This window comes from Nicotiana tomentosiformis, chromosome 3, assembly GCF_000390325.3.
Source record: "Nicotiana tomentosiformis chromosome 3, ASM39032v3, whole genome shotgun sequence".
Classification (NCBI taxonomy): Eukaryota; Viridiplantae; Streptophyta; class Magnoliopsida; order Solanales; family Solanaceae; genus Nicotiana; species Nicotiana tomentosiformis.
This window is the reverse complement of record NC_090814.1, coordinates 105,866,636-105,890,294: the sequence shown is the minus strand read 5'-3', so window position 1 is coordinate 105,890,294 and position 23,659 is coordinate 105,866,636. Positions and strand designations below refer to the sequence as shown.

The 23,659-nt window shown below is 37.3% G+C and overlaps 2 protein-coding genes across 4 annotated transcripts; both read left to right on the top strand.

Annotated features, from left to right (window-relative positions):
* Nucleotides 1–745: 745 nt before the first annotated feature.
* Nucleotides 746–4,969, top strand: LOC104087237 (elongator complex protein 3). The gene is made up of 8 exons (XM_009591657.4): nt 746–1,318; nt 1,585–1,654; nt 1,739–1,911; nt 2,669–2,843; nt 3,178–3,344; nt 3,531–3,750; nt 3,836–3,940; nt 4,516–4,969. The coding sequence occupies exons 1-8, from the start codon at nt 855–857 to the stop codon at nt 4,825–4,827; spliced, it is 1,686 nt and encodes a 561-aa protein (XP_009589952.1). The 5' UTR covers nt 746–854; the 3' UTR covers nt 4,828–4,969.
* Nucleotides 4,970–6,461: 1,492 nt separating this feature from the next.
* LOC104087236 (uncharacterized) lies at nt 6,462–23,315 on the top strand. Of its 3 annotated transcripts, none has more exons than XM_009591656.4 (28): nt 6,462–6,622; nt 6,745–6,943; nt 7,069–7,181; nt 7,308–7,424; nt 8,013–8,156; nt 8,295–8,480; nt 8,749–8,903; nt 12,433–12,554; nt 12,644–12,738; nt 13,234–13,474; nt 13,595–13,649; nt 15,587–15,735; nt 15,836–15,906; nt 16,016–16,189; nt 16,919–16,990; nt 17,551–17,652; nt 17,730–17,819; nt 18,899–18,974; nt 19,198–19,291; nt 19,390–19,459; nt 19,779–19,958; nt 20,944–21,066; nt 21,174–21,257; nt 21,374–21,558; nt 21,642–21,780; nt 21,884–21,943; nt 22,661–22,765; nt 22,861–23,315. In XM_009591656.4, the coding sequence occupies exons 1-28, from the start codon at nt 6,533–6,535 to the stop codon at nt 22,972–22,974; spliced, it is 3,405 nt and encodes a 1,134-aa protein (XP_009589951.1). In that variant the 5' UTR covers nt 6,462–6,532; the 3' UTR covers nt 22,975–23,315. The 3 variants fall into 3 exon arrangements, with proteins under 3 accessions (XP_009589951.1, XP_009589950.1, XP_009589949.1); XM_009591655.4 differs by having other exon boundaries at nt 8,295–8,651; nt 12,647–12,738; XM_009591654.4 differs by having other exon boundaries at nt 8,295–8,651.
* The last annotated feature ends 344 nt before the right edge of the window (nt 23,316–23,659 follow it).

Genomic DNA, 23,659 nt, shown 5'->3' with positions numbered 1-23,659 from the left:
TATATATATATATATATATATATATATATATATATATATATTTTGTTATGCGTATACCTAAAATATTACCATACAACCTTTTAAAACGATGATTTAAATTAGGGGTGGCAATTTGAGCCACACTCATTTGACTTTGACCTATCCATTTGTTGAACTCCGTTCATCTTGAGCCAACTCATTTCAACCCATCTAGTGTAGGACTAATTTTTAGTTCAAATTGATTCATAAGTAACTTTGTTAAAATATATTGAAAATAAATTTTTTTGTTTGATATATTATATATGAGCATAATAAAAGAAAAAAGTCTTATTTGATAATTAAACAAATCATAAGAAAATAATACATATAAATTAAAGCTCGTTAAGAGTTGGGCGGATGGATTATGATCTAAATTTTAGTCCAACTTGACCCAGCCCATCTTAAGCAAAGTTACTTTGACCCGTGCATTTATTAACTTAATCCATTTTGACCCGCCTAAAATTAGCCAACCCGCCCCTTTGATACCCGTAATTTAAATTATTGAATTTGCTAAACAAGAATTGAGTAAATCCTAAATCTAGATTCGCTCCAGACTAGATTTTCAATTAAAACCAGAATCGTTTTATTCGCCATCTCAAAATCCTAAAACATAATATAATCAGTGCAAAATTGAAAACTCTCACATACCCGGGGTCTTAATTGCATATTTCAAATAAATAGATCACCAGTTTGTAAATAATTTAAAATGTAGCCGTCCATTTTTCTCATTACTGGTCCATCGGCAAAGCAGCAAAATACACTAAAGCAACCGACATCGGCGGGTTGAGGTCATAATTCGGGTTTCTTCCTCAGTTTATTTCCTCAACCTATCACTCATGGCGGCTGTTGCAGAGACGCGAAAGCTCCCACGGCCGGGGAGGGGCGGCGTCGTCTCCCTTGGCCTGACGGAGGAAGAAGCCAGAGTTCGTGCTATAACGGAGATCGTCAACAACATGGTGGAACTCTCACGGAAAGGCAAGGACGTAGACCTAAATGCGTTAAAGTCAGCAGCGTGCCGCAAATACGGGCTTTCTAGGGCTCCAAAGTTGGTAGAGATGATCGCTGCTTTGCCTGACTCCGAACGTGAATCACTGCTTCCCAAACTCCGAGCCAAGCCCGTCCGTACAGCGTCGGGCATAGCAGTGGTTGCTGTAATGTCCAAGCCTCATCGCTGTCCTCATATAGCTACCACCGGAAACATTTGTGTTTATTGCCCTGGTGGACCCGATTCTGATTTTGAGTACAGTACACAGTCATACACTGGATATGAACCTACTAGTATGCGAGCTATTCGAGCTAGGTGACGATCAATTCTCTGTCTTTTTAATTCCCATTATGAAGATAGATAGACTAAACTGTGAATTTCTTTAAAGCTTTTCTTCTCCAGGAATTATAGGTCTTAAAAATTTAAAATTCGTTAGGGAAAAAATGTGGATGTACTTCCTTTTACTTTACACATAACTTTCTGAAGTTCTTTTACTCTCGTTTATTCAAAAAGGTATTTTGAAGAGAAAATCACGGGTTGTATCAGATTATTTAATGTACTTATGCCGTTCATTTTGCCAGATACAACCCTTATGTACAAGCTCGAAGCCGGATTGATCAACTTAAGAGATTGGGTCACAGTGTTGACAAGGTTTCTTCCTTGGAAATACTGCTAATTCTTTCTGGTTTTGGAAATCTTTTGTGAATACGCATAGTTATGAATGTCTGATTGCAGGTTGAATTCATCTTGATGGGAGGTACATTCATGTCATTGCCAGCAGAGTACCGTGATTACTTCACACGGAATCTTCATGATGCTTTATCTGGACATACTTCTGCCAATGTTGAAGAGGCTGTTGCTTACTCCGAACACGGGGCTACAAAGTGCATTGGGATGACAATTGAAACGTGAGTAACTATTTGCTATATGAGAAAGTGGTTTAAAAATCAGAGTGAAAAGCACTTGCCAAAAAAGAAAAAATCCATAGGGAAAAGTACCCCAAGAAACTATTTTAGCCTTATAACTTGGTCCTCCATTACTGAGACATTCTCTTGTCTTTTACTTGATTCTTCTTCCTTTTGTTTTACTTTTTTCATGTGCTAGCTGAGTTCAGACTGAGTTCTAATGCATGATAGTGTATCTTCCAGTAGGAAAGAAAACATTTTTAGTTCTCATCTTCCTCCTCCTCATGATTATCACTGACATCTTTGGTTTATTAGTTATAATATTATTCTGCAATCTTTGAATTGTTGTTATTGTAATTATTCTTCTGCCATATTCAATGATCAGAAGACTGGTAAGGTGATGGAATATAATTTGAACTAAGAAAAGAAGCTAGCAAAGTGCTGTACTTAAATTTAACCTACCTTATTAAAAAAAAAAAAAGTAGGCAAAGTGATATACTTAATTTCTTTAGAAGAGTTGGTGGAACTTTTACGTCTTAATAATATTAGCATTTTGTTCATATCTGTATTGTGTACTCAATAGTGTTTTTTTTGGCCAATAGATGGCCAGACTACTGCCTTGGACCTCATCTGAGGCAGATGCTTTCTTACTTATTTTCTTTAGGAGATTCGGTCGAGCTTTTACCTCTTACTAATATAAGCATATAGCATTTTGTTCATATGAGTATTGTGTACTCAATCGTGCTTTTTTCGCCAATAGGAGGCCAGACTACTGCCTTGGACCTCATCTGAGGCAGATGCTTTCTTATGGTTGTACTCGGCTAGAAATTGGAGTCCAGAGCACATACGAGGATGTTGCTCGTGATACAAATAGAGGCCACACTGTAGCAGCTGTGGCTGATTGCTTTTGTTTGGCAAAGGATGCTGGCTTCAAGGTGCTTTTCTAACTTATTTTGTTGGTGGTTTGGGTAGAATCTCTACATTTAGTTGCAGGCTACAAACCCTTCCGCCTCTAATCCTCTCCCTCCCCAAGCCGCATGTTGAAGATGAGCCTTGAAGAATAAATGAAAATGGAAATATAATGAGGAAGGTCAAATTTACATTTGTGGTGCGATGTTATTTATTTGGACGATTTGACATGAAATTTTGCCTTGAAGCTGTTATAATGATTCATACATTCAATTCCTTTCTATCTTTTTGGACTTTAAGGTATATTTTCAAGTATCTACTGGTAAAGTTGTCATTCATACAGTTGTTAAAATTTTGTAGGTTGTTGCTCATATGATGCCTGACCTTCCAAATGTTGGTGTTGAGAGAGATATGGAGAGTTTTAAGGAATTCTTTGAAAGTCCTTCATTTAGGGCAGATGGACTTAAAATTTATCCAACCCTTGTTATTCGTGGCACGGGACTTTATGAACTGTGGAAAACTGGAAGGTATAGTCTACTTTCTGAATTTTGTTATGCTACATGTTTTTTTTGCATCGCTGACATCATTTATTTAACAATCCAATAACACTGATTTCATGCAACCTAGTTGGCGATAGTACTAAGACCATATTGTTGGATGCAAACTTGAAACTATTACTTCAGTGAGATCATCATAAGTGTTATCATGTCCAGGTATCGGAATTATCCGCCAGAGCAGCTTGTAGACATTGTAGCAAGGATTCTTTCGCTGGTGCCACCTTGGACACGTGTTTACAGGGTTCAACGTGATATCCCTATGCCTCTAGTGACATCAGGAGTTGAGAAAGGGAATCTCCGAGAACTGGCTTTAGCTCGAATGGATGATCTTGGCTTGAAATGCCGAGATGTCCGAACACGTGAAGCTGGGATCCAGGTAATATAATTTTGTTATATACTTTCTTGCATTTCATCCAATGTGGTCTCAAAACTCAAGTCTTTTGATCGAAATAACATATTAGGACATCCACCACAAGATAAAGCCTGAAGAAGTTGAGCTTGTTCGCCGTGATTATACAGCAAATGAAGGATGGGAAACTTTCCTTTCATACGAAGATACACGCCAGGTATGTCAATTCAGCTGGTTGCTCTTTGTTGATTTTCAACTCCTTCCTGGCTCTAGTGTAACAACAACAACAACAAACCCAGTATAATCCCACAAGTGGGGTCTGGGGAGGGTAGTGTGTACGCAGACCTTACCCCTGCCTTGTGAAGGTAGAGAGTTCCCGGCTCTAGTGTCAAAATAGCAAATCGAACTCAATGCATTTTGCTGCCAAAAGCAGTTACTTGTTCTAGATTTGTTTTACTTCTGCTATGGGATCAGCTCAGAACTTCGTAAACTTATGGAACCAAACCTTTTTTCCCTGTTATAAGGAAATTTCTCAGAATAGCAATGTCCCGCCAACTAAAAACAAAGAAAATGGGCTGGAGGAGGGGTGGTTTGGTTCCATAATTCTATTTTTCTTTTTAATCTTATAAAATTTAATAGCAGTAGATACTAGCTTATCTAAACAAGTCTTTTATGTCTTTTTATAAGTGCTGGTAACTGCAAACTATTGCAACGGTGGGTCCTCTTACTTGCAATAGGAAGAGTTCCTATAAGAAGGACCCTGAATCAGATTACACTTTTCTTTTGATGCAGGATATTCTTGTTGGATTGCTACGACTGCGGAAGTGTGGACGGAATGTAACTTGCCCAGAACTCATTGGGAGGTGTTCTATAGTTCGTGAGCTTCATGTGTATGGGACAGCAGTTCCTGTTCATGGTCGAGACACAGATAAGCTGCAGCACCAGGGTTATGGTACTCTGCTGATGGAGGAGGCAGAGAGAATTGCTCTAAGGGAGCATAGGTCGACCAAACTAGCAGTTATCTCAGGTGTAGGAACCCGGCATTACTATAGAAAGCTAGGCTATGAGCTTGAAGGTCCTTACATGGTAAAAAACCTAGTGTAGAAGTATACTTGTTATTTTGCTGTAGGGATGGTTTTCCTATTAGTCCTTCGACAAGTTTTGTATCACACACGGTTGATTGTATTTTAAATGGTATGCATAGTCTAATTCTGGTAATGACGAATTGACAAGTATCTTCCTTCTCTGACCCATTCCCGCGCTTTTAAAAAAAAGAATTTTTTGGGAAATATCCCTTCTAAGATGAGCCTATACTGTGCTTCATACCAATGCAATTAGTTATTGGAGTTGTCAAGTCCAATTTTAAACCCATAGTGGTTGACTGGATTTGACGAGCAATTTTAGGTCTTCGGTTGTCCCCATACTTCGGTATTCGAGGAACTAAGTGGGTGGAAAGGCAAGTGCATGTCGAAATAAATAGCTTCGTTAGGAATTCCTATGGTTATATATATTGTCTTTAATTCTTTTTTCCACGTCGTGATTTTGTAATTTACATTTGGTACAATTTTTTTTTAAAGCTTTTGGATGATGATGGCGAGACTTTCCTAGTAAATGAAAAGGGAAAAAGAAAAATTGGTGTCATGATCCGGTGGAAAAATGTTTTGAACAGCTCTAGTATGAGTGATAACGTGGTTTTTAGAGCACTAGATTGTCTTCTAGTGGTTTTTAGAGCACTAGATGTTTTGAACAGATCATTTCGATGGAGCAAGCTAGAGTTCACACTCCAACTTTGGAAGGTTAATCTTTATATTTCAGGTGCCCTTTTAATCCGCTTTTAAAATGTTGCGATACATTCTATTTTTATTTATTTTTCCTTATTCTTGATCTAGTTTTCAACTTCAAATTTGAATACGAATACTAGATGTGCACTTAACTAGAGACATTTCTGAAGTAAGTATTCTCAAAACGTTTTGCTCAAGGTTTTTGGAAATTTCTTATAGAGTTAGCAAATTGCGAGAATAGAGAGAATAAAAGAGTCTGAAGTATTTAGTTGGAGCTGTAATTGCAACTAATATATTTGTTGTTGTTAAAAAAAACTTTGAATTTATTCAGCATTAGATTATTCTTTCGTTTACTTTCAAGTTTCGACAAATGGACCTAAGATTCCTTTGTGGTCCTTGCATCTACAAATTGCAACTTCAGCACTCTAGAGATCTTTCATTATAAATGAAATGATAAAAAGTTATAGAAATTATGGTCAATTGTTATTTCTTGATATGTATTAATGTTATATTACATATATAATTTAAATAAATTTAATTTCCGAATGACAATGCATTTAAAATCTAATTATACATAATTGCCGAATTATTAATCTAAGACAAATAACTTTATAAAACATGTTAAATGTACGAATAGTACTGTAATTGACTACAATTACAAATCAAGTATAATCCAACAACTGAGGGTAGAGATAGTACAATTGAATACTCCATAAAATATAAAGTTAATAATATCAAATTTGATTACTTGAGTTTTTAATCCTATTACTGGAATCCAACTTGATTTGACTCCTTAAATGCTCAGTGATTAACATCAAAATTAAAAACAAAAAAAAAAAAAAAGCGAAAAAGTGTGAAGGTGGAATACTCCTATCCGAATTAATTTTGGATTCATCCTCCCCGCACCAACCCGCTGCTACCCCCATCTAATAATATACAAATCAAAAGAAAACACCAAGAAATAAAGAAAACCCAAACTACTCTTTTCTCTCTCTCTCTGCTTGAGTTTTTTCGGTCTCAAGGAAAAAATGGTTGCGACGAGACGAAGTGGATCTCTGCCGTCCACTGTTAAACGGTCGTCGTCCTCCTCAGACGATTCTTCCTCCAAACGCCAAAAGGTAATTTCAGCTCACTTCAATTGGTCTGCCGTTATCTTTTTATTTTTTTATTTTTTTATGTTCGGTGAGTCAAATTTTATTGATTTTTCATTTTTGTTTTTATTTGGATTGGGTGATTTTAGGTAGATAATAATAATGCGGAGTCGTCGGAGAAACCGAAGTCGTCTCTTCCACCACCGACGGAGAATCCCAAGGAGTTAGCCTCTACTGACCCGCCGGAATTCGACGCCGTTACTCCTCAGGCTACTTCCGGCGACGGTGAGACCACCGCCAAGATTGATGATGCACCTGCCGTATCCGTTGTCGCACCTACAACAGCAGGCAACTCGCTGTTAAACTTTTTTATTGCTAAATTTACTGTTTTTTTACTACTTGTTTACTTTGAATCTTGATCATATCCAAAGAGTATGTAAGGTTAGTTGCTTTCTCATTTTCTGGGATTTTAGGGGCAACACCTGCTATAGTTGATAAGCCCAGGAGTTCCATGAGTTTGAGGAAGCAGAATCAAGGTTCTGAAACGACGTCACCTTGGTGTTGGCTTATGTCAGAGTATCCACAGGTTAACTTTCTTGCATCAAGATTCTCTTTTGAATGTAATTTGATTGTCATAACTCCCATTTGTTTGGAGCTAATGTTTTGCAATTCAAGATAGTATATTTATTTGGTTTCATTGTATGTACTGCAGAACCCAACTATACATGTTTCGGCTACGAATTTCTTGGTTGGTTCTAGCAAAAACGCTCATTTGCATATCAAGCACCAAACAGTTAGTGCAACCTTATGTTCATTAAGGCTTACACAGGTATTGCTTCAATTTCTAGTCTTTACCCCGATCTATTCCCAAATTTTGTTGCTATCTGACCATGGGTTTAAGACTTTTCCCTGTACCGGTGACAGTATTAATACAAAGAATTTGTGAAAAAGAAGAAATAAAGAATAAAAAGAAACTTTTGGTAATTTGGATTTCTGCCCTTTTTTTGGTCAGCTCATGGACCGTTTCTGTCCAAGATTGCAATTACAACAAATCTGTAGCACAATCTAACTTGGTGTGGCCCTGTCATTTTTTCCGGATCATTAATGCTAGACTGTAACAGCTACTGCCCATGTTGATAAATGTCCACGTTCTGAAATTTTGTTTAAAAGTTATAAACAATTCATAGCACTGTTTACATGTTGGCTGAACCTTTTCAAGTTATTTGGAGTAAATGATCTTTGGGTGCTTCTGGAAATTTTTCCGTACCTGGCTTTGAATCGCTGCATATGAAAACTCACTCTTGGAACAAATATATCTGTGCTCACTTTGGTGTTTATTTTATATTCTTTTTTTCGGAGATGAACTTCACACTGTGTATATGCAGTATGAGTACTCATTGTTTGTGAAAATGATCAGCATGAAGGAAATTGGGTTGCTGTGCTCGAGAGCAGGGGCAAAGGATCTGTGCAAGTTAATGGAAAAACAATAAAGAAGAATACTAGTTGCATTCTCAATTCGGGTGATGGGCTTGCTTTTGGTCTTGTGGGAAATCATGCTTATGTATCCTTAGAGTTACTTTCGCGTTTCCTCCTGTGTCTCGTCATTTTTCTGATTTTTTTTGGGGTTTTGTCAAGTTCTGTTCTTTCTTTTCTTTGGCTACATGATTTGTAGGAATATCCTTAACATTTGCATGTATAGATATTTCAGCAGCTTCCATATGAGCTTGGAGTTAAGTCGCCTCCTTCAGATGTTAGGACCAGTGCAGGTAAATTGCTGCGCGTTGAAAAGAGAGCAGGAGATGCTTCAGCTGTAGCTGGTGCTTCCATTTTGGCATCGCTTTCAAGCCTGCGGCAAGATCCGTCGCGCTTGAAACCTACGTCTCAGGTTAGTGGGAATGAGCTGCCTTCTTCCCCTGTTATTCATGAAGATGAGCTTGATGGCCTCGAAGTCGACTCTGCTGCAAATGTTAGCAGCAGCAGTGCTGCTGATGTTGGGTTGACTAGCAAGATCCTCCCTCTTGATGGAGACCTGAACTCTGGCAGAGAGGCAGGCAATGTAAAGTGTCGAACTAATTTATTTCTTTTTTGTATTTTATCATGGGTATGAGCTCACTTATATGTGAGATAAACTAATTAGAATTATGCATGGACAGATACTGGAGGAAAGAGACTGGACCAGAGATGCAATGCCAGCTTCCGCAACAGGGGTGTCTCTAAGATGTGCAGTATTTAAAGAAGAGATTCATGCTGCAATAGTTGATGGACAACAGCTAGAAGTTTCATTTGATAGCTTTCCATATTACTTAAGGTATGCCCCAAGACCACTGTGCATTATCCTATTACATCCTATACTTCTTATAGTCCTTTATACTTGTGGCTTTCTGCTTGTTACTCTTGGCACTTCTGATTATTCGCTCACCACGTTAAATGTGAAAAATGTCAACCTACGCAAGTTTATGCTTGTACTAAAGTCAAATATGGCGCTGTTGATACTTGTTAAATTCAGAGGGAGTAGGACATCTGTGTTAGGCTTCAAGTGATATCCACAAATGGAGTAACTAGCAGGTGGTGGTTTAGTAATTGGGCTGTGTGGGAGCAACTTTCACTAAAGTGCTCTTGTAGTTACTGGAAGGAATTTGATAGTACAGAAAGACTCTTGCATAAAATGCAAAACCAACAAAGTATGCACTCTTCACTTACTACTTTAAGGCGAAAATTCTAACCTACATTAAAGAGAGATAATTCTTAAGTTAAAAGATTGAAAGAATATGTCAGGTAACTGATGTTTCACTATTTGCAAGAAGCTTCACTGAACTTATATATTTCAAAGAAGCTTATATGAAAGTCAGAATGTTTTTATTCGCTGTAATGTACACTTCATAGCTTTGTGCTTGTTGCTTGATTGCCTTATTTATTGGCTCACTAGAATTTAAAACAACAACTATGTCTCAGTCTCAAGTTTGGGTCGGCGATATGGATCCTCATTTCTTTCTTTAAGTTCAACTCGTATCCTCATCATTACCAAAATAAATTACCAAAATAAAATATAAGTCAAAGTAAAAAATAAGGATAAGTATATATAGATAATAGTATTAATCACTATTGTCAAAAGTGAAAAGCTCTAAAAGGTGCTCTAGTTCGATTGGGCTTTAAGCGCAAAGCGCAAATAAAGTGCGGGCTTGATTAAAAAAAGATTAACTAAGGAAAAAAAATAAAAATACATATGTAATTACAGAAAAAAGAAACAAACTCACTCCTAATGTTTTCCTCAGCAACTAATACACTTATTTGCTAATAATATTTGTTGCTTAGTACTGTCCAATTTAAGATAGAACTCATGGGCATTGAGTTCCACGCCTTAGTGCCTTGCCTACACCGAAGCGCAACTTAAGCGAGGCGAAGTGCCCTCCTTGAGCTTTTTTGAGCTTCAGGGCTTAAGTGCGCCTTAAATGAGCCGTTGACAACACTGATATTAATAATAAGAATAATATTAGTAGTTCTCTGCCAAGTCTAAAGCCTATTCTCAACTAGTTGGTATCACTTATAAGGATCTTTCTCTTCCATTGTGCCTTTATATTTAGCTACGTCTGCATTGATTCAAAGGATTTATATGTCTTTCGAGACTACTTCCTTCCATGTGATTTTGGGTCTAGTCCGTCCCCTTTTAACACCTTTCCCCGTTATAGTTTCACACCATGGACCGGTGCATCTGTAGGTCGACGCGGGACATGGCCGAACCATCTTAAGCGATTTTCTCTTATTTTATCCTCAGATAGTTTGCAAGTCATCTCCTTTCCACTCTACTCTTAAGCTTTTACATCTAAGACTACTAAACCTATGTTGGGTGGTCATCGCTTCTCCTGGAACGACCTTGCAGCCCTCGCATGTACTTCTATCCCCTTTTTTGGTAAGGATAAAGTCTATCGACTATGGTTACCCCCACTATTATAAGTTACAAGGTGCGAATCTCTCTTTCTAAAATATGTGTTAGCTACCACTAAATCATAAGCTAAAGCGAATACTAAAATAGTCCCCTTCATCATTCCTAGTACCATAACCATAACCACCATGTGCTTGTTCAAAACCATCACTATCTTAACCATTTAGACCCCCCCTCCCCCTAAAGATTTGTTGGTCCCCGGAATCTGTTGAACCAAACAATCCATATCCTCCCAAAACTAGCTTTAGCTGCTACATCTAATCCTATTTGTGGAGCATAGGCACTAATAACGTTGATTCTCTTCCGTATACTAGCCATACTACAATAATCCTATGCCCAGCTTGTTTTACCTCTACAACCTTATCTTTAACTCTTTAAGTCCTGGCTCTACAATAATACCCTCCTCATTCCTATTTTTATCTGTCTCACTATACCATAATTTTTAATCCTGTGTTACCTATCTCTCTGGACTTTTGCACTGTACGCATACAATATCTACTCTCTTCCTTTTTGGGGTATTCCCTAATTCCATCGATTTTTCTGTCAGAGTGCCTATATTGTAGCTACCTACCCAAATCCACCGCTCTTGTACTTGCCTTTTTATTGTGGATTTCACTTCAATGAAGCAGTTTTTGCTTTAAGCCCTAGGGACTGTTGCATTTCTGAATGATGTTAGCGAGTTACAACTTGTGCCAATCTGTTACGAGAGTCGCAATCATAACTTGTTTGTGAAGTGCCTTTGTTTGCGCTTTAGCCCTCACAAAAAACTTTTTTTTGTTACCCCTGCTTCGGGCAATTGCCATGTCAAAATGTTTGTGCATTAGTTTAAGTGACAAAGAGTATTCTTTGTTTAGAAAATATTACTGCTAGAAGAAAAAAAAAAATCTAAATTAAGCTTTTTTCTGGAATTTCAAATGCAAAAATGTAACTGTAAAATGTTCTCAATGTATTTCTTTTGAGAGTTTGTGCCTATCTAGAAGGTAAAAAGTTTATCATTAGAAAAAAGAGTTTATCAAAGGAAAAAAACAACTAGGAAGGTGAGTTAATGGATACAGTTAAGTAGGCGTTGGACAATATTTATGTTGAAGTTGAAAAAAAAAATGTATTTCTGGCTTAAGCTGGAGAAAAGTCTGTGGAAGTTTCTGAACATGAATTCACGTGGGAAAAAGTTGAAGATTTGTTAGTGGTAACCAGTACTTCACTTGAAAACACACCTTCAAACCACTATTATAATATTTCCATGAAGTTTAAATACTGAACATAGTATTTGCAACTATTCATGACCAAACAAGTAGTTGCAAGTACTGAAATTCAATATTTAGAAGTACTGAAATAATATTAATGCCCAAATGGGTAGCTTAATGGTAATATAACTTATTTTAACCTACCAACAAGAGTAGGCTACAGGCAAGTGTTTCCTCTGTTTTTTGATTGCAAGTGTGTGTGTAGGGGGTGGGGTGGGGGGCTCTATCATCATTTTTCTGCGTGGAAATTTGCGTTCAATAATTTAGTTTTTTTGCTCCCGAAGGAACCTTACAATCTTTTAATGCAATGAAAGATCACACTCCAAAATGTAATTTGTTGTTTCAGGGCTAAAGACTGCCCTTTGGGCGGTGCTAGCATTTACAGATGTGATTTCTTTCAGGGGCCTGGGTGAAATAAGTGCATTACTAATGTTATGAACTACTTCTCAAGTTGCTAAAAGAATGCGTTCGATTTTCTGTTCCTTACTGAGCATTGTAGTGATAATATTCTGTTGGTTGTTTCCCAGGACTAGCTGTGCCGATTTGTTTTTCTTAATTGGTTAGCAATCTCATAGTAGTTAATTATATAAAATAGTAAATTTATTTCCAACAACATGGTTGGTGAAGATTCGTTGATATCTTAACTTTTGCAGTGAGAACACAAAAAATGTGCTGATTGCGTCTTCATATATACACCTGAAGCATAAAGAACAAGTAAAATATACATCTGAGCTACCTACTATCAACCCAAGAATTCTGCTCTCAGGTCCTGCAGGTAAGTCGCTTTCCTTAGTATTTTGTATTAAAAAATTCTTATTAATTGTTTTTAATGTCCGCGTATTAACCACTTCTGCTTTTGTATAGCAGGATCTGAGATATATCAGGAGATGCTGGCGAAGGCACTTGCTCAGTATTATGGAGCTAAATTGCTTATATTTGATAGCCATTCCTTTTTGGGTGTAAGACAATATTCATGTTATCTTTTTCTAAGGGCGGATTGCAAGATACCTTGTCATGATTTTCGTAGTCGTCTTTGACCTCCCCTACTCCTGAAATACTCTGATTCCTACCTTGTTCAGGTCAACCTTTTATTTATGAATGCGTCGATTGCCATTTGTCATGTTACAACATTGTTGGTATTTATGGTGGACCTCTTTCGGGTGGAGTTAGCCGGGTTTTTGAATTTAAAAGCGGTTATGGACATATTGGGATGATATGGAAGTAACATCAACATTGTGAAAAGACTTCTTTTTTCTCTTAGTGTTTTTGCGTGGGGGGATGCCAGATGTCTTCCTATTTTGTAACAACTGGAATTCTTGCTTTATTTCTGAGTTTCTAGAATCATCAAACTAGTAAACTTTTCATGTTTGGTTTTTGTCATACTGTTGCCCCTTTTACTGCCATTAATCTGTTATAACATAATGCAACTTATGGATTACTATCTTATCATTCAGGGTCTATCTGCGAAGGAGGCTGAATTACTAAAAGAGGGATGCAGTTCACATAAGATGTCCACAAACTCCAAGCAGATTCCTGGAGAATCCGATTGGCCTAACGGCAATGGGTCGTCATCTGGTCAAGCAGCTAATACTAACACTCTGACTGATCCTTTGGGTTTGGAAGCACAACCAAAGATGGAGAGTGGCAATGTAACCTCTTTAGCCGGAACATCGAAGAATACCTTGTTTAGGACAGGTATTGCCATTGGGTTTTAATATTTATCAGTTGTTACTCGTCTAATTGTTTTTGAGTATCTAAGCATTCTACGGCTTCTTTTGCTCTTTTATCTTAGTAATAAATGTTGGTAATATTTAGGTGATAGAGTGAGATTCATTGGTGCTTCTAGTGGTGGGTACTCAGCCTCCATCAGGTAAGTCCTAGAGAACGTTTTCTTCTTGAAACCTTCTTTCATTTACTCTTTCTCTGCCCAAAATGAGTTGTGTCATTCACTACCTGATGTTATTTTTGTAATTCTTTTTGATATTGCAGCTGTTAACTCTTTTTCTGAAACTTTTTTGTTTTGAATTTGGATGCATTTGAAAATGATGCACTGCTTTTGCCCCAAGCAGTATAACTGTTATGGTTGTCAAAAGATAGATGTCATTGTTGTGATTTATCAAGCTAGAGTATGCCTATTTTTTTGGCTGTAATATCCAATTAAATTGCAAGGTAGAACAACTTGTTTAGGTTGATATATTAGGAACGGAATACAGGAGAGAACAGTATGCTTATCAATTTTCTAATTAGGTCCATTTGTGGGGATGATTCAGGGGCTTAAGTAGAAAGTTCAATTGTTTCTTTTTTGCCTGTCTGCAAGTGAAGTGAAGTTGGGAATAGAAACATAGTTTAGTCAATAATGCCAAAGGTGGTCATGGTAATGATTTGAAAATTTTAAGAGCACTTTTTGAAGTCAAGCAACTCATATCAGTTAGTCTTTTTTCTTTCCTAGCCAAACAAAAACACAAATCAACATGATTGGCTATATTTATTTCTTTAGTGGCATCTTTTTGCTCATTTAATTAGATTCAAACACGTTCTAAATGAAAACTGATGTGCTAAAATTTGTTTTATTTACCATGAATCTTATTTGGAGGAGTAGGTGTTTTGCTTCCACTTTTCTCCATAAATTTCCGTACTATACTACCAATTTTCCAAAAAAACTAGGAAAGCATATGAGTTGCAGGAACTTTAACGAGTCAAATAAATAATTTGGAGGAATTTGAAGTGTGAGTGTTTTGGACCTGCTGTACAACAACAAATAATCCCTTATTTGGAGGAGTAGGTGTTTTGCTTCCACTTTTCTCCATAAATTTCCGTACTATACTACCAATTTTCCAAAAAAACTAGGAAAGCATATGAGTTGCAGGAACTTTAACGAGTCAACTAAATAATTTGGAGGAATTTGAAGTGAGTGTTATGGACCTGCTGTACAACAAGAAATAATCCCTTATAACCTATTTGGAGACCTAATTCGTTATTAACTGTGATGGTATTTTTCTCTTAAAGCATCTCGTAGTCCTGTTGGTGCTTGCCATATGGATGTTTATAAGATATAGTAAATAATCCCAAGAGGGGGTTTACAAATCCCTAACCTATTTGGAGACCTAATTTCTTAATAGCTTTGATTTATTTCTTTTAACCAAATGACCCTGATAGCTCAAGAGATTCAAATCTAAAATTCTTTAAATATAATGGTAAGATGAAAGTGATAGGTGGCGAGTCCATTTTGTCAATTTATCTTAGTAGTGAACTTGAAGGCGGATCTTCTGTTCTGACAATGTGCGTTAATATTGAGCATGCAACTTGCATGAATTCAGCACCGTTCCCAAATGTGTTAACTTTTATAAAAAATTTTCATTTTGTGGAATTTTTGGATTGAGGCGCTGTTTGATCGAATTCTGTTCTGGGCCTGGCGTGCACATGTATTGCATGCTTTTACTTGCATCATTGTTTTGGTGCCTTTTGTATTTGTCAACTTTATGTTTTACTTGAATCTCGATGCGTTCTCCATAATTTGATTTCATATGGACTTCCATTATGGATGCATATAATCTCTTCTTCAGTTCTTCCTCCCTTTTCATCTGTGGCCTTGTCCTTTTAAAGATTAAAATTTATCTAATACTTCTCTATTATCGTTTTTAGTCGATTTTTGTTTTCGAGATTTCCGATCTTGTTTATCCTCTCATATTATTGATTGTAAACTAGTCATGCTTTTAAACATTTTATTCTGCAAGAGTGCCTTTGCTTCAGTTACAGTACATTTTAAAACTGTTGTTTAAAGTTATCTATCTTTGTCCGGATTACTAGGGGCCCAGCTTTTGGGACTCGAGGGAAGGTTGTGTTGCCTTTTGAAGATAATCCATCATCAAAAATTGGTGTAAAGTTTGATAAGCCTATATCAGACGGGGTTAACCTTGGGGGTCTTTGTGATGAAGGTCATGGATTCTTTTGCAAAGGTATTTCCAGCATGGTCATCCTTTCTTTTTCCTTTAATTTGTCAAATTCAGTAATGCAGAATCTAATCTTTGCGTTTTATCATCTCTTTCTCTCTCTCAGCCAGTGATTTGCGCTTGGAAGCCACAGGTGTTGATGATCTGGACAAGTTACTCATAAGCACATTGTTTGAGGTTTGATCCTTATGATTACTTTGAGAACTAACGATGTTGAACTTGTGGTCACTTTTCTGGTTATTCTAAGGTCCTAATTATCTCTGTTAATTTTTTTTCTGCTTATTAGGTTGTATTCAACGAAAGCAGAAATTCCCCCTTCATTTTATTTATGAAAGATGCTGAGAAATCTATGGCAGGAAGTTCAGAATCATATTCAACTTTCAAAAGTCGGCTTGAAAAGCTTCCTGCTAATATCGTTGTTATAGGATCTCACGCTCATACAGATAACCGTAAGGAAAAGGTACTTTTGCTTTCCAGGTTGTTAAATGTAGTGGTATACAATTATTTTGTTTTCGGTATGCACATGCTGTGTGCTAGGAGCGCTCTAGTGTGAATCTTTTAGGGATTAAATTTCTTGATTAAGAAGTCGTAGGTGTATAGAGGGAGAGGCATGATAAGGAAAGTGAGCGGTGAATCTTTGTTTTTTGATGACCGAGAAATCCGTCTTGGCCAACCCTTTGACCAACCACAGTCTTGTAAACTCGGGGATAATGGGCCCACCCCTCTACGCTTCTCCACTCAAATACCAGGCTTAGTTTGCATGGTGCAGGGCTCGAACCTGAAAAAGAGAAACAGACAGATTAGTTGTCTGTCATGCTTGCAACAAGGGCAGTTTTTCATAAAAGAAAGCAGGCAGGAGGTTTGAATTACTAAGATTAAGTTATAGCATGGCTGGTGGAGGTCCGCATGGAAACTATACAAAGATTTATTAAATAGGGTTGAGTGTCTGACTTCTGCTTTATCATATGCTTTGTGAAACGTGCAGATGTAACACAAAATAGTTTTGAAAAGTTTCTTACGGCATCGATTTTATTATGTATAGCGGTGTTATCGGATTCTTTGCTTCTTTCTCCTCTCTCCAATAGTGTGTGGGGGTTTTAAATTTTCTTTTAAAATTGTTGATCTTTGTATTGACTGTTTATTAGTTGGGATAAGGTTAACATTTTTTTCGCGTTCTGCTCTCTTGTAGTCACATCCTGGGGGATTGCTCTTCACCAAATTTGGCAGCAATCAAACTGCCTTGCTCGATTTGGCTTTCCCGGTATATACTCTCTCAATCTTTTCTTCCATAAATTCCCGGGATATAGTATGCTGTTTTTTAATTGTGTACTTTTCTTTCTGCAAGTATTTTGTACATGATGATGCCAATTGAAAACAGTGGCTTTTTTGTGTCGATTCTTTTCTTTGTATTCTTTTTTTTCATTCCTTTTGGGGGGGGGGGGGGGGGGGTTAAATTTTGGGGAAGCAGTACTCGTAGTATGAGTGTACTATACTATGTTGCATCTCTGCATCGCACTAGCAATTTTTTGCGGATAGACCTATGACACATCTTTATTTCCTTTATGAACAAGCCTCCAATTCTCTTTAATTTGAACTTCTTTTCCTTCTTATTTAAAGTGGATGGTTTTTTCTATTCACCAACTTTGTTATGTCGTTACATCTGAAAAGCTGGAATCTGGCAACCTAAGCCTGGCACTTTCCGTTGTTCCCTTTTCTCTGGACATAGTCTGTCCCTTGTGCCAATGTTACTCCCACTTGGATTTTTTTTTTCCTCAGAACTTTAACCCACGGGCTTATAGTACCCAAATTTGATGACCTCAGGATAGTTTTGGGAAGTTGCATGACAGGGGGAAGGAAGTGACCAAGACAACTAAACTTCTGACGAAGCTTTTCCCCAACAAAGTGACCATTCACATGCCACAGGTCTGTTTTTCAAAATTTTAGAATTTTTTATGCTTTTACTGTCTTGTATAACTGATGATCTGTTATGGCTATTGCAGGATGAAGCGCTTTTATCTGCTTGGAAGCAACAGTTGGATCGAGATGCTGATACCCTAAAAATGAAAGGAAATTTGAATAGCTTGCGAACAGTAAGAGCTTGTAACCTGTCTTGCACCTGTTTGTTGATTATGTTGCTGCTAATCATCCTTGCTGAAAATCTATACTTAATATTTGAACTGTTCAGTATTTAAATCAGTTGGCTTCTCTTGCATTCGGGTGAAGAGACCAGCTTCTTTAATTTTGGTGGTTCGTTTTTCTCGGCATGAATTTTGCTTTTGTTTATATAGAGAAGTTGAAGAGAAACTACTGCTTAACATAAATCTAAGTTTGATGATAATGCGTGCCTTGCTGTTCCTTTTTTTTCAGAAGTATTTTACTAGTTCACCAAATAGTTGTTAAAATGCACAAACAAATAGGATGGTTGAACCACTGTCAAGGAATTTTCTCTTTACACCAAAAAGGCCCGTGGTAGATGTCACTCGTCATCGATGTAGTCGCTTTCAAACCCTCCTGGTTTGCTTAGTGATAGCTCCAGCTTGCCGTAGCAAGTTCTGTCAGATTTGTCTCATCACCTGCCAGACAAGTATCTAGTCCTGGTTCGAGCCAGCAAAAACAAACTTATTTTCATGTCTCTTTCCTTGCTGCTAGACAGGCTTCTCCATTTTATCAACATGAATTTGGGGAGGGGGGGCAATCCTCTATGTTTAAGAAAATAAGAAGGATTGGAGATCATTACCATTCTTTGATTCATTACAACCTTCTTATGATATGGAAAAGCAATGTGGAGAAGTAGAAGCAAAGAGGAAAAATATTGTTGCTGAGGGTGACGGAATTTCCTTTGAATCACTTCTCATCAGACAACATCTGTGCCTTTGGGTCGTTTGAACTTTCAGCTTCTGCTCTTTCTAGAATTTTGAGTTGTCATTCTAATTTGGCAACAGAACACGGTGCACCATTTAGTTCTATTCTTCCTCAGAAAGTGGGTAACATTTCCCAGCATTCTGAGGCAGTGCAAATTATTTAAGATTAATGAACTCTATTATTTTATTTTTAATTGTGTGAACAAGTTGAATACCTGATATGCAAGGTCAAGAGATTAATGAAAAACTCATTATTATTTTTTACTTTTTCAAACTGTTGGTTGATTCTTCTCCCTTTTTTGGGATAGGTTCTTAATCGGAATGGATTGGACTGTGATGGACTTGACACTTTGTGCATTAAAGACCAGACTTTTTCTGTTGAAAGTAAGCAACTTCTTTTCATACCGTTTACAGTTTCTTTGGGTGGGTAAGGGGAGTGGTGGCGAAGGAGGTTGTCGGGCTACTTCACATTGTATTCTGTTAAGTCATACCATACCTGTCATTGTTTCATGAAGTGGAAAGAACATATATTTGTCATTTGATTTGATTTTGTTGTGTAAAAATAAGCGATTTAGTTTTTTCTTCTCTTTCTTTTGATGATTTGAAGGTGCGGAGAAGGTGGTTGGATGGGCCTTGAGCCATCATTTGATGCAGAACCTTGATGCAGATCCTGACGTTAGGCTTGTTTTGTCTCCTGTGAGGTAATAGAAGTACCAGCAGCTGAGAGTATATTGGTTCACTTAACTGTATTATTCGTGGTATTGAACAGTTCTGGGTAATCTTTTTTTCAATCTCGCAGCATTCAGTATGGGTTGGAAATTCTACAAGCTATGCAAAATGAAAGCAAAAGCTTGAAGAAGTCACTTAAGGTGATCACCTTCTTTCTGGTGGTTTGGTAAACTTCAATTTTTTCTTTTTTGATGAACGAGAAATTTGTCTGGGGCAACCCTTAGGACCAACCGCGGCCTTCAGAACTCGGGGTTAATGGGTCTGCCCTGTACCCTTCTCCACTTAAATACCAGGCTTAGTTCGCATGGCGCAGGGTTGAACCTGTGGCCTAAGTCCCTCGACCTTTGCCACTTGAAATAAGCGCTGGGGGCTTGCTAAACTTAATTGAGATGCTATCTTAATTCGATTGTGGGAGATATTTAACATATAACTTGCGAACAAATTGTTTGTATGACTCAGGATATTGTGACGGAGAATGAATTTGAGAAGAGACTTCTAGCAGATGTTATTCCCCCCAGTGATATTGGAGTAACATTTGATGATATTGGTGCACTTGAAAACGTCAAGGATACATTAAAAGAGCTGGTCATGCTTCCTTTACAAAGACCTGAACTTTTCTGCAAGGGTCAACTAACCAAGGTTTTCATCTTTATACTTGCTTGTTTACATGGTTGTTTTTATGTGGAGCTGTATTGGCTGTTTAGTAGTGTTTGACCTTGTGTTCAAGGATTTAACTGTTAGCACAGATGTTCTGAATCGTTTCTGTCAACACTTTTCATCCATTTGTTGGGTGCTGACAAAATGTAAAAGGAGAAAAAGATGACCTTACTTTTACTTTTAGTGAATTCTTATTTTGAGGTTAGTAAACTGAGTTTTCGCGGTACTATGGTACTAGTTCACATGAGTCTTTTAAGGTGCAAATTAGAATATGCATCAAGTGTGGCTGCATCACTTTTATAGCTGACTGTAAAATTAACATAAAGAAAATCTTGTAAATTTTCTTACTCCTTGCTTTGCTTCTTTTATGAAATTTCTTGTTTATTTACCTGTCACCTTCCCGTTTCAATAATTTTAATATATTTCCATTCTCTTGATCTTTGTGAGATCCTTGGTATGGATAATCAAATTGATAAAAAATATTACTCCCTCTGTTTTAATTTATTGTGGAATAATTTGACTGGGCAAGGAGTTTAAGAAAGAAACGAAGACTTCTTGTGATCTTAAACATGTCATAACATTTGTGTGGCTAAAAAACTTTTGAAACATGTGACTTTAAACATGTGTATGGTTATAAAAGATTGTCATTTAGGGTAAAATGGTAAGTCTAAGTTAAATTGTTTCCGAATTTAGAAAGCTGCGATTCTTTTTGGAACAAACTAAAAGGAAAGGCTGCCGCATAAACTGGCACAGAGAAAAGTATGTAGGGTGAGAGAAACTTCCTCTACTTAAATACTCTCTTTTTGGTGGGGGGTAGAAGAGAAGGTTTCTTTACATAAATGCTCTCTTATTTGGCTTTGCTGGGTACTCTTCTTTGTATCAGACATGAATATCACATGTATTGTCATATGTGATTGCGTAAGTTTTCGTACTGAAGAATTATGTTCTTCAACTGCTTACATTGCAGCCATGCAAGGGAATCCTCTTATTTGGACCACCTGGAACAGGGAAAACCATGCTCGCGAAAGCTGTTGCGACTGAAGCGGGTGCAAACTTTATCAATATTTCGATGTCAAGTATCACTTCAAAGGTTTGCTTCAATTGGAGTTTGTTAGACTGTTCTATCGAGCATGGATTATGTGCTCAAAGGTGCTTCTTGGCTTGTATAAACCTTACTATTGTTTTTCCATGCTGCAGTGGTTTGGCGAGGGCGAGAAATATGTGAAAGCTGTCTTCTCCCTGGCTAGTAAAATTGCTCCAAGTGTTGTCTTTGTTGATGAAGTACGCTTCCTAGAACTCTTACTCATGTCATTGTTCTTCCATTTAATTTGATGCTATTTTCTTATTCTCTCTCTCTCTCTCTCTCTCTCTCTCTCTCTTGATGCGATCTACCTAAGGTTGATAGCATGCTTGGACGACGGGAAAATCCAGGAGAACATGAGGCCATGCGTAAAATGAAAAATGAATTCATGGTGAATTGGGATGGTTTACGCACAAAAGATACTGAGCGTGTGTTGGTACTTGCAGCAACAAACAGACCATATGACCTTGATGAGGCTGTCATAAGGAGACTGCCGCGTAGGTAAAAGGACCAGTAATTTTACTTATCAATGAAGTAGGAAAATTTCCAGTCTCAATGTTCTTATCATATCATTTCATGAACAGGCTGATGGTCAATTTACCAGATGCTCCAAATAGAGCGAAAATTCTAAAAGTGATACTTGCAAAAGAAGACTTGGCTCCAGATGTTGGTCTGGATGCTGTGGCAAGTTTAACCGATGGATATTCCGGAAGTGACCTTAAGGTGTCGTTTCTATTTCATTTATGCTTGATAAATCACCATTCTTCTGCGTCCTTCTCTGATGCTTGCAGATGCTGTCTTTTCTAACTAGAGTGCTATATTGCAGAATCTGTGTGTTACAGCTGCATATCGACCAATTAGGGAAATCCTAGAAAAAGAAAAAAAGGTATTCTCTTTCTTACTTGATGTTTGTGCGTGTAATCCTTAGTTGCTAGAGAAAATATGCATTGCTTCTTTAACAGATATTATGGGCGCTGTTGTTTGGATGTGTCTGCTTTTTTTCATTATTAAGTGCTTGCTAGGACATTTTAGAGGCATCCATGTGCAATCAAGATGGAATAGGATGTAGGCATATCAACGTAATGTAAAGGATCTCAAGATGTGGACTTGGTTCTGCAATTTGGGAAAAGAAGATGCCTCTTCTTAAATTGTTATACTTTTTCAAATAGCTCAACCTAATGAATAGGCTTTCCCTTGGGTAAATATTCCTTTACCTAATTCTGAATTGTAACTGTAAGGAGATGGTAGGAGCCACTTTGGAAGTATTGTTGAAAAATAAACTAGTTCCATCTCAAGGATGTAAATTTTCTTAATTCATGTAATAGGATATTAATTGGTTTTTGTACATGCTTGAAATTATTTTAGAATTATGCTACATCTACTAGACCAAATACATGTTAGAAGAATGCCTATAAATACCTTTGTAATATTACTATTCAGGACAAGTTGGAAGACTTCCCTCCACTTGCCTTGAAAAGATTTTGATTGATTAGAAGTGCTCCTCCCCGAATTTCCAACAATATGCACTTGATTTGCTACTCATAAAACTTCCCCTTTAATAGACTTGCTACTACTGTAATCTCATGGTTGGAGTTGATTTTAGGAACATGATGCAGCTTTGGCAGAAGGTAGACCTACGCCAACACCATGCGGCAGTACAGACATTCGGCCTTTGAATATGGACGACTTTAAAAATGCTCATGAGCGGGTGAGTTGAAAAAAAATTAATGATATTTGTCTTTAAGCTCTCTGTTTATTTTTGCTTCATCAGAAAAAATTAAAGTGCTTTTGGTGTTTTTATAGGTATGTGCAAGTGTTTCATCAGAATCCATAAATATGACGGAGCTTCTTCAGTGGAATGAACTGTATGGAGAAGGGGGCTCTAGAAGAAAGAAGTCGTTGAGTTATTTCATGTAAAAGCTGTTCATATTGTACATTGGTGAACAAGTCCTTAAGTTATGTAATCTCCTCAGGCCCCAGGTCAGTTGCTGCCCTTTATGGTATGCCATGAAATCCTGGAAGTTTGTAAAATGAGTATAGGTCTCTTTAGTTATACATGAGTTTTGAGATGTAATGAGAGTGGAGTGACTGGCCTCCTAGGAATAGATAGTATCTCCACCTTCGTTTTTCGTTCCCGTCTTTCTCACAACGAGCAGAAAGATGTCGAGGCTATTATTTTATACTGTTGCTATTCATTATATGTCAACTCGAAAGCAAATAATATGGCAAGTCTTTTCATTGCTCTTCTTCTTCTTTAACTCTGTTATAGATGCTGATGAGCCCCTACTCGGTAAAGTTCCAACAAAGAAAATTCCCTTTTGTTATTTATGACGTCTTTGGATATTTAGTGAAGAGTTTTGCATCCCAGGGTGAGTTGGTATGGCAGAAAATACTTCCTAAGCTGAAATCATTTTCTGATATTAATTTCTCGAAAAAAAAAAAAAATACTTGAAACAACAAAACCTAGTATAATTTTACTAGTGGAGTCTGGGGAGGGTAGTGTGTACGCAGACCTTACCTCTACCCTGAGGTAGAGATGCTGTTTCCGATAGAAACTTGGCTCCCTCCCTCCAAGAACTCTCCACCTTGTTCTTGGAGTGAC

Excerpts from the sequence above, each read along its gene's own strand:
- LOC104087237 (XM_009591657.4), top strand. The coding sequence starts at position 855 with ATGGCGGCTGTTGCAGAGACGCGAAAGCTCCCACGGCCGGGGAGGGGC. Across the intron at positions 2,844-3,177 it reads CAAAGGATGCTGGCTTCAAG|GTTGTTGCTCATATGATGCC; the intron begins GTGCTTTTCTAA and ends AAAATTTTGTAG. Across the intron at positions 3,345-3,530 it reads GAACTGTGGAAAACTGGAAG|GTATCGGAATTATCCGCCAG; the intron begins GTATAGTCTACT and ends TATCATGTCCAG.
- LOC104087236 (XM_009591654.4), top strand. The coding sequence starts at position 6,533 with ATGGTTGCGACGAGACGAAGTGGATCTCTGCCGTCCACTGTTAAACGG. Across the intron at positions 16,991-17,550 it reads TGCTCGATTTGGCTTTCCCG|GATAGTTTTGGGAAGTTGCA; the intron begins GTATATACTCTC and ends TGATGACCTCAG. Across the intron at positions 22,766-22,860 it reads TTAAAAATGCTCATGAGCGG|GTATGTGCAAGTGTTTCATC; the intron begins GTGAGTTGAAAA and ends GTGTTTTTATAG.